The sequence below is a fragment of the Gobius niger genome, assembly GCF_951799975.1.
Source record: "Gobius niger genome assembly, chromosome: 16".
Lineage (NCBI taxonomy): Eukaryota > Metazoa > Chordata > Actinopteri > Gobiiformes > Gobiidae > Gobius > Gobius niger.
Window position 1 is genome coordinate 16483545 of NC_136867.1, and position 15167 is coordinate 16498711.

Consider the following 15167-nt stretch of genomic DNA (forward strand, 5'->3'; position numbering starts at 1 on the left):
ACCATGCATTACAAACAGCAGTATATACTGTAGTGAGCCCGATTAACATTTAATACATTGGATAAAAGTACACTATATCAATATACTGTATGTAAAGCTCTATTTGCTACTTCCATACATCAGGAAGTAGACAAGTTGGCATTGCATGGCTATACCATCTCTTTTCCTCATCTTCTATAACTTATTATGGAAAGTTGATTACTTGAGCCATGATGTGAGGGTCTACTTTTAGGGCATGAACCCTCTAGGTAAACTCAACATAATGACATACACCAGTGTTGTTATAAAAATACACCATGCAAATGGAGAAGGATTCTTGAGTGAAATCTTAATACAATTTTGGTAAATACAGTATTTGATTTATGGCAGAGCAGTTCAGTGTGACAGTTTCAATAGGCCCATTGATAATTATTGGCTTTATTTAATTAGTGTAGTGTAGGAAATGAGTAAAAAGACATCTGTTTTGACCAGATGTCAATACGAGGCTGCTATAGAATGGGGGAGCATCGATCAGCTGTTGTCCCTTTATATATTGTTCTTTTCTAAACCTCTTGTGGTAATAGTTTGATACACATGTATAAATATGAAGTGGCTTCTCTTTGAAAGGGATTTTAATCATGCAATTCAATAAAATGTCTTGTTACTTGCAAAACAAATGACACATGCACTTAAACGCCTTGCTGACAAGTTCATATGTGACAAATAGACGAACCCAAAACATTACAAATAAATCTAATATTCTTGTGAGTCAAGGACTGACTTCTGGTCCAGAACTCACCATTTGAAAATCCCTGGATTAGCTAATTACCTCGTCATGATGTCCATCGGTCTCAGAGTGAGGGTTCGGATAGTGCTTTAGAAACTGAGCCACATACGTCATTATGGACTTTTCATCTGGTTTGTCTACGTCCACATCTACAGAAAATAAACAAAAGAAACGTTTTGACTCTTTGTACCAGGTTTTATATCAAACGGTTGTTTTGTACTGTTTTATATGCTTTACAAAAAGGACTCAATAGCAAGTAGTCCAGGAATAAACCAGAACATGTCAAGGTCTAAACAAGGGCTAAAGTGGGATTAAATCAGATTAAACTAAATAAAACAAATTTAAAAAAAAGATCCGTACAAGGACAAATTATGGGAGAAATCGATCGCTCTGAATCACAAGTGTAACAGATAGCGCAATACAATATCTGCCACTATTGACATCCATGCCACAGTATGAGAACCCCTGCTCCAAAACATTGTTATGGTTAGTCTTTTAAAGGGTCTATTCTATTGCAGTATAAACTGAACAAGTGTGACTCAGCAAAAACAAAAAGACAAATGTCCCCATGCCCCCTTCCAGGCTAATTGCACATGTCATCTTTCATCTTATTCACTGCCCGGCAATAAATCAAGGTCAAACTGAAGTCGGGGGGAAGTACAGTCTCCTCATTGCAGTCTCTTGTGCAGTGAGCGGGTTCACTGCAGAGCTGCTGCAGACAACATCAATTCAACAGTCGCTAAACTCTGAGTCTGATGCTCAGGAGAAATACAGAAGGTTGAGTACAAGCCTTTTTGTTTTGTTATGTCTGACGAATGGGGAGGTGACTGAATACAAATTATTTCTGCATGATATTATGGATATAGCCCTTCCAAACTAGGGCTAAAACCAAGTCTAACCACAGTATCAGTTGTTTAAAAAGAAAAATGGATCAAACATGGGAACAGTTCGACAATCAACAGCAAATGATAATTGTCCCCTGTTCTAATAAATAAAAAACTCTGAACTGTGATTTGTAGCTCGTATGAATGTAGGTCACCTTCTGGATCGAGCAGACGGGGGATTCCCAGCTCATTTTCGGCCAGAGCAAAGGCTTCCTCCAGGTTCTCCCTATTGCCCCGCCTCCTCACCAGCTCCATGTCCACGAGGTCTGGTCTGATGGCATGGACCAGCGACTCGAACGCCACGCCATTACGCCAACTAGGCCCAAAGTCCTTCACCTCAATCCCATGGTATCTAATCAAAGAACTCAATTAGTTCATTACTCATTACACGTAACCCCCACAATTGGATACCACTAAAATATTGGCAATACACTGATATGAGGATGACATACTTTGCTGCTGTGGACTGCACCCATCGCAGCAAGGCCTTTTTGGCGTTGCCCGGGTATTTGTGGATAACTTTCCTCTTCATGGGGGGACTTCCTGATTCGGAGCCAGGAATGCTCTCCACTGACGAGTTGCTGTTGGACAAGGCTTGGAGGGATGGCAGGTTACTGGTCAACTCCTCAATCTGAAAGTGCAACACAAACATGCTATATTAGCATAAAGCTATCAACAGTAAACCTCAGTTGATTATTTTATTGTTTGCTGCACAAAGCTCTATGGCTGCATTGTTACCTGGAAGTAGAGGATCACCGTCCATATCAGCCCAAGGACAATGGATGGTCGTCCGTCTGCGACATCAGTGGCGTGAATGTTGACGAGTTTAATCTGAAACAAATTGGAGATTTTGAGATTTGTAGCACAAGTACATAAGTCCCTGTCATAATGAAGGCCAAATATAGAGTGCAAGCTGCCATCAAAGATACTACAGTCTTTGATGGAAGTATGTTTTGCAAAATATCTTTGAGTTCAAAGCCAAACCAAACCAGCATCATGGAAAATGTGATAAACAGATAAATCTGAATAAATTGGCATATTTTTGAAAAAAGTTGAATAAATTGAATGCAGCAGTTCAATTTGAAGTGAAAAAATATAGATTAGACATGCACGAAGAGAAATGTTTGAAGAAATGTTAAAATAAATAAAATGTTTGAAATATTTTACTTGGCCTTGTGCTAATAAGTTAAAAACTAATTATATCTATACTTTTCATTCTTTTAGAGGCACATTTACAGAACATAAAAATAATCTGTGACGTAAGAAAACATGTGTGCGATCTGCTTCCTAAAATCTTCTCAATGCAGTCGTTAAATAGGGATGCAGAGCCGTGTCCATGCACCGTGCACCAGAACAAATCAAAACATAAATATCTTAAGTGTCACACAGGGCTGAGCAGAGACTGACCGGAGATCCTCGATACAGGGACTGAAGGCACAGAGAGACCACAACACAGTCAGTCCTCCGGGAGCTCACAGCTAAGTGCGACTCGTCGCTTCACAATGGACTCACTGTTATGTAATCAAGTGTTACTGCTGCTGCTTCACCAAATACAAAGACTCTCTCTCCAACAATCAGGGTATTTTTACTACCTAATGTCAGAAATGTCTTACAAATGTATGAGCTTGTCCCTGACAGCCCTTTCTATTGGCTGATGGACAAAGTTTTGTGAAAATCCAGAGCTTTACAGTATTAGTAGCGCATATTCGTAATCTCAATTTAAAATGCTGAAATATTACCTTTCTGCCTTCGAGGAATTTAAGTGCAGTGCCAATGTTGGAAACCCAGTGGATCCTCTTCAGCTGGCGGCCTTGCTCACATGGCTAAAGAAAAAATACCATACCAAAAATTACGACACAGGTCACAACATTTAACACATGCACTATATTGTTATAATTATTATTCACAATTTTTGTTTTAAGCAAATCCAAGCTCCGCCCACTCACCAATCTCTGACCAGACAGCACCTCCAGCAGAGCCAGGAGCTTCACCCCATCTTTAATGTCCTCGAAAAGGTCGTTCACCTCAAATGGCGGTTTATGCTGTTGCAGAGAAACATGTTGCCAACCACATAATTAGGTTGCGTGGCACCGTTTAAAAATCAATCCAGCGCATTGTGATGGCGAATGGTTATTTGTATTCTGAGCCATTAGCAGTCCGGTATACTAATGCTGCTTGTGAGAAAGAGGCTTGTTAGCAGCCGCCACAGAAAGCCTCCCTGCAGATCAAAACATGGTGCCTATTCCTCTAACGGCGGCACGCTGCCCATTCTGGAGGCAAAGCTGTCCATCTCACCCAATATGAAACGTCTCCGGGTATCACATCTGCACGTCTACAAGGTCACTGGTAACCAACAACCAGAGTGTGATTGTTGTGTGATGCTGTGTGTCGATTAGGGCAATAGAGAGGCAATTAAAAAGCATTCATTGGCTTGTAAACAGGCCATTTCACACTGAACATATTTTGTGCCATGATGCAGTTGGCTGGGTAAATAGGGCAAACTACTGAGAGGAGGAGACTACTTTCTGTGGTGTTAGGCTTTCTAGTGGCAAGAATCTTATAGTACATTTACTGTATTATCTACAGTACAATTAAATTAGACTAGGGCTGCACATTATCAAATGACTGTTTACATGACGCAATGTCAATCTCACAAGATAAAAAAAAAAAAAAAATTTGCTTCTTCTTCGTGATTCCATTAGTGTGTATTGGTGGCTCCTAACCGGTGGCAGCGAAGTTGCAATTGTGGTTTTCTGACCAGTGACACCAGGTAGATGAAAGACCCTCCAATCATCCCATTAACACTTGTATTACCCCTAGAGGGCCTATGAAAAGGATTTATTAATTTAAACAACCTACTTAGTACTGATTTAAAACAAAAATGTATGTTACTGTAAAAATGTGGAAATGTTCGGTTTCACACATGATTTCCCAAATTTATGTCTATTTAGCCTTGTTTTTGCCTCTTATTCCTGACACAGTTTGCAAAAAGAAATATGTCTGCACAAAAAATGGTAAATGTAATGATGTTGCCATCCCTATATTCAAGATAGTTATTTGCAAAGTATTATCCTATATTGTAGCACAACTTTAGATCACTTGCTAAATGGTCCTTTTGTTGGATTTGATAACTTTAAGTAATCCATGTAGGAATGTTTATTTTTCAGTCACATTTTTCTATAAACAACAGCTTTAACCCATTTTGACAAGTGATGTAGATAACTTGAAACATTGATTATCTCAGCAAAATATATCGACTGTTATCATAAAAAGCTCAGGAAACGTGTCCCTCCTCAGTCACATGGGGCATTTACCGTGGAAAAACTGCGAAAAAGTGCTGGTCCACACACATTATCAAAGGAAATAGATACGCCATGGAGGAAGGCTGTGTAAACCAGAGGAAGTTAAGATAATAACACCCTTTCACTGAGAAAAGTGGGTGTAGTTAAACTAATACAACATAGATAAGCCGTATCTCATGTAAAGTCAAACAGGGCCAATTTGCAAACAACATTGCACTTCTTGTTTGGTATCATCTTGGGATTCAAGAGATGAAGCCTCTGAAGATAACCCAGACCAAATGGCGTTATCTATAAATCTCCTCTACTCTTTTCTACCTTTTTTTTCTTACCTATATTTTTCACTAAACCCAGCTTGACTACACATAATTAATGAGTTTGGAACAACAGCTAATGCACATCATACCCGTGTTTAAACTATGGCACCACCCTTGCAGAAACAGTCAAGTTGTAAACAAACGCTTTGACATAATCCGGGTTATTTTAGGATCACCGCCTGCAGCCTTGGGACCATGTGTTATTGTTTCGTTCCTCTGATGGTGTTGAGAATGGACTTGATCCTGGAAAGCAGAGAGAGGTGTCCAGAGGGAGCTGTCCTCGCCTCCATCCCTCCATCTGCACCTTCTGCCTCCCTACAGACTCCGCACACAAACCTACATACAGATTTATCCACCGCCTACACGGGCACCCACACCCGCACCTACACAGGCACCTACACAGTCACGCAATGGATTCCGCAATGGATTCATGCAGTGATTCTCAGGCTTTTCCCACATAAAGCACCTTAAAGAAGTGAGTGTGAACCACATTTAACCTTCAGAAGAAAAAATTGGATATAAAAGGACTACATCAGCCCAATACATGCCACAACCAATACATGCCACATCATATAAAGCAGGATTTATCCGCAACTCAAACCAGTCAAAACTAAGTCATATCAGAATAGACTCATGCATCAAACCAAGTTTAAACAAGGGCTTAAAGTGTATATGACAGGTTTTAATGCTTTTGAAAATATGACTTATTTAGAAGGATAACATCCGTTGCAAGTTCATCAGTTACATAATTATCATTTTATTTCAGTGAAGCAGTAATTTTAATGAAGAAATGTTGCACAGAAATACTTTTATTTGAATTTTGTAGGCTGCTAACAGGAAGTGACATAGATGAGGGTAACTGTCCATAGCAGTTTGACTCATTTCCCATTGACATAACGTGGTTGCACGGCAACAGTTTAAAATTGTTTACTATGTTTACTTCCTGTCGGTGTCCAATAAGGAAGTGAAACTATAAACGTCACAAAAATGGCCAAACTAAAGAAAGCTGGTTACAATCTTTAGCAAAATATATATTACAACCTATAAAACACTGTGCATTTGAAATCGTATTTCCCCACAGATCATTGTTGATCGAAGCATTGAATAAGATTATAAAGCTTAAATCTTGACTTAACAGACTCAAGTAGTGATTTCTATTGTTACACATATGGAAAGACAAGGAAAGGCTGATAACAACCCATTGAAATGGTTCCGCATCTCACTTTTGGGTCTTGACCCACCAGTTGAGAACCAGTGCTCTACATCACCATTGGACAGTCTTGAGTTTTTATGAGGGAGTGATTGGTATTTTTCCTAAACAAACACGCCAGGAATTGCACGGCTAATGTTGTCATTTCATGGAGCATTTAGAGTCCAATGAGCTGAGAGTATTGTCTATTGGCTTGTTATTGTAAATCCACTTGCCACATAATGCTTGGTCACACGATTGAAATGTCATTGACTGGAGAGCACAATAATGATAAGCAGTAATAAACACAGGATTAGACAAAGGTCGTCTGTACAGCCTTGGATATGAGTGTTTTGACTGAAACATAGCGTCTAATCATGTCAGTTCATTTCCACACTATCGGTTTGGGATCATAGAACAAATGGAAATCCCTACTTACCTTCGCTAAATGAGAATTGATCCATTTTGTGAATGTCCTCTTCTGCACAGCCTCCTGCTCGTCTGCAAAACAAAGACCAAAGATTAGATCAGAAACATTGACTATATTGATCAGACAGGAAAAATAGACAAGAGCATGATTCTATAATCCCTAATCCTTTTGTTAAGTAAGTTACTGAAAATCTGTGCTGGGTGACCTTAAAGATGAAAGTTTAGGTCTGTCTTAAACAGGCATAGTTTTTTGTGAGGATTTAGTCATTATGGTTGCAACTCATGTTTTAAAATGTTAAAAAGTCCAGTATCATTAATGTTAAAGAGAAGACATATCACAAGCCATTTCAGAACACATTTGTAAAGATCTGAACAACATCTCAGTGTGCAGCTTTCACAATAAAACTCCAAGGAGCAAGGATATTCTCCAGCTTGCAAATTATACTGTTTCGTAGTCTTTGAGATGGGATTGTCAATGCAACCTAACTGAAAGTATTTAAACATACAATCAATCAATTGTGGATTTTGGTAGAGCACTTTGGCTCCAAACTTAAGACTCCAAAGCCTCTGCCTCCTGAATGTCAAGAAGCATTGCAGTACTTTTGCACCATGTTTCACCTGAAAAGACCTTCTGAGTGACACTACAAGAAAACTCTTAGACTGACACAATACATCAGCTGCTAATGCTAACAGACAGGATCAAATAAGGTCAAATGAGGAGATTAGAGATGAACCAGAAGAAGCCAAGATCTCCAATCTCCTATTAAGACATTCTGCCACAATACCCACATGCATTATGCAGCACTTTTCACAATGCAACTCTGTGGCCGTTGCTTGAGCTGATTTACTGTCAGAAATGCCGGTGGGCTGGTGCTCCACTCAACACATGAGTGGCCATTTTTAAACACCCACCTACCTACCTACATACAGACAGCGGTCACATGTCCATAGAGCTGCAATGCAAACACTCCACACGGAATCGTTACTACTGGCAATTGCTTCATCATGACTGCACAGGGGATGCCCACTCAAGCATACATGCCTAGACCCACGCACAGCTGTATCCCTGCGCTACTAAAGCAGGGAGAGACTGACTAACATGCCTATTAATAAACCTACATGACTGACAGTAAGCCTGCCCTACTTACCACGCAAATATTGGAAAAACCCAGTCACGAGATTGAGCGAAGTCTTCCTTTGCACATCTTTGAAGTGAGCCATCATAGACCCCCCTGCCTATCTGTACTCCTTTGCCTTTCATTAGTTCTACAACTCATCTACAACATGTCCGAATGAAAGTAGCATCCACAGTGGAAAAAATATGCTTGTCCTAGTGCCCTCTCCTTTCCAAAGCAGGAAGCAAAACAGTTGACTGGCCCAAAGAGAGGTGCGTTATTATGCTGGGATGAGAAGCAGCGGCCCCTCCTCCTCCCAGGCTGGTGCACTCTCTCCCCACACACGCAAGCCGAGCAAGAAATCCCAGTATAAATGGGTGAATTACAGCCCCGTCCAGTGTCCTCCCAGTGTCCCCCTGTTCAGCAGAGCAGCCATGCCTGTGTGGTTAGCCTGCACAGCCCCCCACCTCTGATTGGCACTGCTGCTACTGCTGTTTGCTGCTACGCCGCCTCTCTTGCTGTCGCGGTAGCATCGTAGCACACTGTCTGGGAGGCTGGAGAGGGCTCTGAGCGGAAGGCACCAATCAGAGGAGAGAGCATGAGGTGATGTCACACCCCTGGCTGCATGATCCTGACATGAGCTTTGTGTGGCTCTGTGTGTGTGCTGGAAAGATGCTGTATAATCCCTGCATCAAAAAGCATACCAATAACAATTGTATTTGTATCCTGTTAGCATGTAATGTAAAAGAATGAAAAAAGTAAATGTTTTGAAAGAGTCCTACACGTGTGCAAATGAAAAATATATTTTGAAAAGCAAAACAAAATATTATTTAAAATGATTATGAAGATCTTACAGATAGTGCCAACATATAACAATTCCACACTATATTATACCTGATGAATAAAGTGTAAAGAAATAGAATATAAAATGAATAAAACTTCTCAATCTAAGCTAAAGGCATGGATAAAGCCATGTTGTTTACAATTGTTAAAAGAATCTATACATAGATTGTCGATCTCCAACTGATGAGTTCACTGCAGTGATTCAGAAGCTTTACTCACCACGTACACATCGTTGTGTGGGTTTTCAAAACACCTTTTGCGATGGGCTGAAATTATTTTCCCTTTTTTTATACTAATCTGTGCATGTGTTTTCTTAAATGTGTTTAAAACCTGCCTATGCAAGTGTTGCAAATTAGCAGTTTTGCTCTAACACTTAAAACAGTGTGTCTGGTGTGTCTATTGTTATGTCCATGTCATATATAATAATAAATAAGATAAGTAAAGGTCAAAACAAGGACTAAAACTATTCAACCACCACCTGCATAGAAATTGGCTGTGGTATGTCGGTAACTGCACCACATTTTGAGAACCCCTCTTCTATTCTGCCAAATCATGCAGCAATACTGAAATATATTATGTTACATTTTCCACTTTATATTCCCTACAGGGCTATTGATTAAATGCTGTAAATGAAAAGACTGCGGCATAGAGCTCACCATGGTGCTACAAATCTTAATAATTGATGCTGGACATGCACCACCTGCTCCTTTAGCCTGATGCTACAGTGACGCTAGCAAAGACACACCCACTCCGGGATTCCCCTTTTTGCACATTATCATAGCATCTCCCCTCTACAACCATGTTTTATGTAGAAATACTCCTCTCCATCACCGCACGCCGATGAATGAAAAGGGTTATTCTGCAGAGACGACCATTCTGCTCAGCAGGCTAAAAGCTTTTCAGATGCTAAAAATAGTCTAACGCTATTATTTTTCTTGTTGCTCTATGGACGGTAAGGGCAAAAGAGCAAGGAATGGATTTTCTGCCCTTCAGACGGAAAACAGTTACAAGTGAGACTTTTGACTCATGGTGACGACTGGGAAAAAAATGTAAGTCAGAGAGAGAAAAGAGGGATGTGTCATCTCATCGCTATTTGAAAACTTCAAGCTCAGACAGTAGAGCAAGTCGTCTTATAATTAGAACATTGGCAGTTCAAAATGTGTCTCTACCAGTGTACCTAGTGTGGAGTGTATGAATAATGACTACAGTGTACGTTCTGTGAATGATGTGTAAGCCTTTTTTTTCATCATCATTATTAGAATTCAACATTGAGAACTTCAGGTTTGAGCTTTTATCACATTATTCCAGCTGCTATCCTGTATGTATCCATCCAGCCTTGGCATTTTTTGTGGAGCTGTCCAGAGTCCTGAACTCACCCTGACTTCTACTACTGTACTCAGTTATGTAACACAGATAAAAATAGGTCACTACTTTGCTATCTAGTCTGATAACTTGACAAGCATAATCCATATGTAAACACCTCATTACCTAGACATTAGCTCACATGTATAATACCAGAGCTACACGCTGGTAAGTGCCAATTAACTTTAAGTATCCCAGGCATCAAAACACCATGGAAAACATCCAGCCACTTAAGCTTCAACTATTGACTTAAATAATGCAGGTGATCTTAGGAGAGATGATACCTCTGGAAATGCTGCGCTGTAATGTACAGTAGGTGCTTGGCTTCACTGCTCTGCTGGTCATCTGGGAGTACGGTAAAAGCCCACTAAGTTGTTCCATTTAGTCCAAAGCAAAACACGCAACTAATCGATTCGGACGTAAAATCATTGACAAGAGCTCATTATGTTTGACAGTAAAGATTTAGGACTTTTCTTACTGCGGCCTATAATGTAATGTTTAGGGGGGAAAAAGTGGTTATGAGCATCATGAATAGGCTTTTGATGAAGAAATGTGTTTTTGGACAGCGCTCTAATGATAAGTGTGATAAAGATGGAAAGTATTGGCAGGATGTGGAGTGAGAAGCAGCCCCCTGTTGATTAAATTATATAAGGCTACTGTAGTGATCTGTTGCCACTGACTGCACTGACAGCACTGACAGCGTTGCTCTACCTCTGGCTAAAGCATATTTGCCAGTACATGAAAATGAAAATAGAAAAGGTTTGGTTGGTTGGTTGGTTGGTTGGTTGGTTGATAGGTTACAAAAAAATCAACTCATCATCAACACAGATAACAATCTCAGCTAATATACTAAACAGCAAGCTCAGTATTAATAAATGATTGTGCATAAATCCTCCAAGGCCACAGAACAAACAAGTAAAATGCATATGAGAGAACAGCACCTCTCAGCAGGCTGCTTTTTATGACGGGAAGCTGTGTTTAGATCACCAGTACAGCATTGGTCTAACGTGGCACTGCAGAACCACCTGAGCCTCTGGTAATGAGACTAACGCCTTCCAGATGTCACACCAAACTCTCCACTTCCTCACAAGAGGCACGCGACCGAGCTGCCACTCTGCTCTCTGTGGTTTGGGCTCTTTGCATCGTGCAGAAATTAGCACTGCAAATCAATCAGCACATTTTCCATCTAAGAATTTGAGGGTTATTTGGAAAAGCTTTTAAAGATTTGTGCTGCAGGTGCACATCAATTAATCTATCCATCAATCACATTTTATTTGTATAGCGCCTTACGACAGGCAGAAGGTGCACAGGGCGCTACGCAGTACAAAAACAAGAATCACAAAGCGTTTAAATAAAAATAAAAACACAAATACACATAAAAACAGCAGTCGGGTCAGTGGCTACATATCAAAAGCTCTGAATAGATGTGTCTTCACACATGGTTTCCGCTTTGTCTGTGTTAAATTACTCAAGACTCTACCATAGAACCATCTTGTCTTTCCAAACTTGTGTGCGTACTTGTGCGTACTATCCATTTAGAATGTTTTCTAATTTCAGATTGATAATGAAGGAATAATGTTTTAAAGTAAAGTAAAAGTGAAACTAGAGCAAGTTCCCCGCGGTTCTTAAACTTTTCACACTAAAAACCACCACCTAAAATGTAAACTTTCAAGTCAAGAAATATCATGAAACCAAAACATTTGCCCTGCCAAGTAGCACCAGGCCTAGATCAAGATCAAATCAAAAGAGTTAGTATTAACCCCATATGGCGGATACTTCACATTCACATTGGGCCCTTGAATGCATGGGGGATATCTTGCAAATCTTGTAGCTTGAATCTGATGTGAATAATATGAGTGTTGAGACTGAATGGGTGAATTCAAAGCTTCCTTTTCTGTAAATGGGTATTGGGTGAGTAAATGTGCAATCTTTGTTGTATCATGTTGATGGGTATTTTAACTTATGGTCCCTATTTATAAGCTACACTTCTCAGGATTCCCTTTTACAAAACACTAAATATCAACTATAATGAATGATATAAAATTAACTTGTTTTATATATATAAATATATAATGGGACTAAATTATATCTAAAATGGGTGTAGACCATGTCCATACCACCTACCTTAAATTCAGTAAAGTCTAAAGTCTAAAACGGCAGATGACCCAGAGTATCACCTGAAGAGGCCCAATTACATCAGAGGTGCATTTACACCACAGTTTGAGAATGACGGCTTTTTTCTTTCTTTCAGGAGTGGCTACAGAAAATCCTCTGCCAACACTTTCATAGTTATTATGCCTTATTTATAACAAGTCACATAGTATACAAATAAGGCAATACACATGTTTACTTTGCTTCACATATATGTTGACATTATTCTTACTGTGAAATGCAATAATGCTGAGCATTAGTAATGCTTAGCAATAAATCTAGCAACAACACAATTCAGTTATTTGAAAAGAACTACAGAAAAGAACTAGATGAATAGCACACAGGAAATCAGAAGCCGGTGCAGCAGGAACTGGGTAGAACTGGCACTACCACAACCAAAAGTTTCATAGCCGTAACTATAGAGACTAAATATAGTGTTGCGCATCCTAACATGTGCAGCGAGAAGCCTAATGCCCTTGTAACAAAGAGGGACACCAACAAATAGAGGCTCCCACTATTGATCTATTCACATTGCAAAGGCAGCAATGGTGTCAGGTTTAGGCCCATTGTGTGTCCATTCATGAAAACGCTGGTGTTGTGACATGTGATTAAGTTTCCTAATGATCGCCATCATGCTTTAGAAGAAAAGAGAAAAGAGAAAACTACTCATTTTAAGTAATCCAATATGCAGGTATAAGTGTGCCCAGGAAAAGCATTAAGTGATTACAACAAATCCTATTATTTTACACAACCTAGACCATTAATGCGGCATGTTGCACTTTGGTCACAAGATATGAATCTCCCTCTTCTTATTATAAGAAATGCAATTATGAGCAAGGTTGAAAACACAGTTAACGCCTCGCCTAATTCACTTTAGAGAATGAGCATTCACAAAAATAGGCTTTCATTTTGGAAGGTGAAAAACTCTGGATTGCAATACATTCAACGTTTCCTCAGATTCAGATGAGCAATTCTACACAAAAATTCAGGAACAGGTCAAGAGAGTGGAGCGCAAAACATCTGTCTAAAATGTGAGTCCTGTTGTTGTTTTTAAACCTATTGTAATATACTAACAAGAAAGTATACTTTTACTATTAACAAGGTAATAACACTTTTATAAGCACATTTGTCTATTAGAGCTGCATGTCCTGTCTCTAAAGCAGATGAAAGCACAGGAAAGGTAGCCCAGTCATAGAGAGAGGTAGACAATATAATACTTACCCTGCAGTTTTTGCATCACATGGGCGATGTCCCCCGCTCGAGCGTACTGCCTGAGTGGAGAGGCCATGTTGACTGTGATACAGCTGCGTGACAGACAGTGATGCTGGGAGCTAGTTTCTTCACTACTATCTTGTGTGGGACATCCCCTCTTCGTATACCCCCTCCCACCTCCTTGCCTCTCTCTCCTCTCTCTCTCTCTCTCTCTCTCTCTGTCTCTCTCGCTGTAGATTCACTGCAGGATGCATCCAACACAGGCTCCAGTTTCAATGCAGTCATGCGCCGGCTGACAGTCCAACTATCTTGTTCAAGTCATTGCCTGTAAAACAAGTGTAACACATGGTAAGTGTCAAAGCCACACCTCAAGGAGCAGTAATACAAAACAACTTTGCTACTCTCTTAACTTATTAATGGAATAATTATACATTTTGAATAATTAAAATGTAAATGTATAAGAAATTTAGAATCAAAATGCATTACATACAGTATTATACAATCCCTTATCCTGATATCTTAATTATTGTGTAGAAATATGGTGAAACACTTTCAAAACAAACATACAACCTATTTTCTTGTTATAAAATAAAGAAATAAGAGCTTCAGCCAAGCAGAATATCTTGCTCCAATAAATCCACTGTACATCAAACTAAATGTTTGTATGATCTTGTCCATCTAAACACATCAGTTGTGATGTACAAGGGACACAACCACATGCTTCCTTACTGTACATAAGAGATGTTTCAGTCAGGAGAATCCTTATACGGCATTAGAGGAACTACTATTTTTCAAAAACCCAAGGGCGAAGAGGTGCATTATGTGTCAAAGGGGTCAATCTATGGAGCAGTTTAGATGAACAACAAAAGGGCTCCAAATACCTTTTCTTGTGTCATTTTCGATTCCTGATGTTTAGGGTAGGCATAATAAAACATCACTTCAGCCGAAACCCTTTTGGTCGGCATTATTAGGTACTTAAAATAGCCTTGTATAATGTACCAGATCACTAAAAATACTGTATGTGACATGTATTCTAATGTTCAAAATGATCAAAGAAAAAAATACTACTGAATGAGAACTTGGTTATATTGATACTGTTTAGACAATTTATATGTTGAAGCAAATTTGATCATTCTACGCTGACACTAATGAATGATGAAATTACAATATGCCCATTCATTATCTTGTTCTCTTCCTAAAATGTGTATTTTTACTACTCTAAAAAGCCTGACTCACATATAACAAACCACCTGCTGTGAAAAAACAATTTATTCAATTTAATGATGCACGCCAAGAATAAGTGAACTTTTATAACGGTACCAAATCATCATAACACTGGTCGACATTTTGTATAAAAAGATTTAAATATAGTTAGGGAAGTAGCGGTTCAGCACTACTGAATGAAATAGGGAAGCTAATTTAGAGAGATGAACGACAAACTGTAACTCTGGGCTAGTTTGCAAACCTAAACGCTACTTTTACTGCAATAAATCTGACTGAATTGGCGAAAAGTGCAACAGAAAGCTAGATTACCACACAAATCGTGGAAGATAAAAAGGGCTACTCACCAAATCAAGCAAGGTCTCCTCTCGCGCTAGCA

The 15167-nt window shown here is 39.4% G+C and overlaps 1 protein-coding gene across 1 annotated transcript in view; it reads right to left on the bottom strand.

Moving 5' to 3' along the window:
* The window catches only part of syne1b (spectrin repeat containing, nuclear envelope 1b), a 67019-nt gene extending 58473 nt beyond the window's left edge, over positions 1 to 8546 (bottom strand). Inside the window, exons 1-9 of the mRNA XM_079573919.1 lie at positions 8033 to 8546; positions 6895 to 6956; positions 3597 to 3692; positions 3390 to 3473; positions 3058 to 3078; positions 2389 to 2481; positions 2103 to 2281; positions 1806 to 2002; positions 809 to 915 (exon numbers count right to left, since the gene is read on the bottom strand). Of these exons, the coding sequence (XP_079430045.1) occupies positions 809 to 915; positions 1806 to 2002; positions 2103 to 2281; positions 2389 to 2481; positions 3058 to 3078; positions 3390 to 3473; positions 3597 to 3692; positions 6895 to 6956; positions 8033 to 8108 (915 nt within the window). The 5' untranslated portion in view covers positions 8109 to 8546. The remainder of the gene's footprint in view (positions 1 to 808; positions 916 to 1805; positions 2003 to 2102; positions 2282 to 2388; positions 2482 to 3057; positions 3079 to 3389; positions 3474 to 3596; positions 3693 to 6894; positions 6957 to 8032) is intronic.
* Positions 8547 to 15167: the final 6621 nt, after the last annotated feature.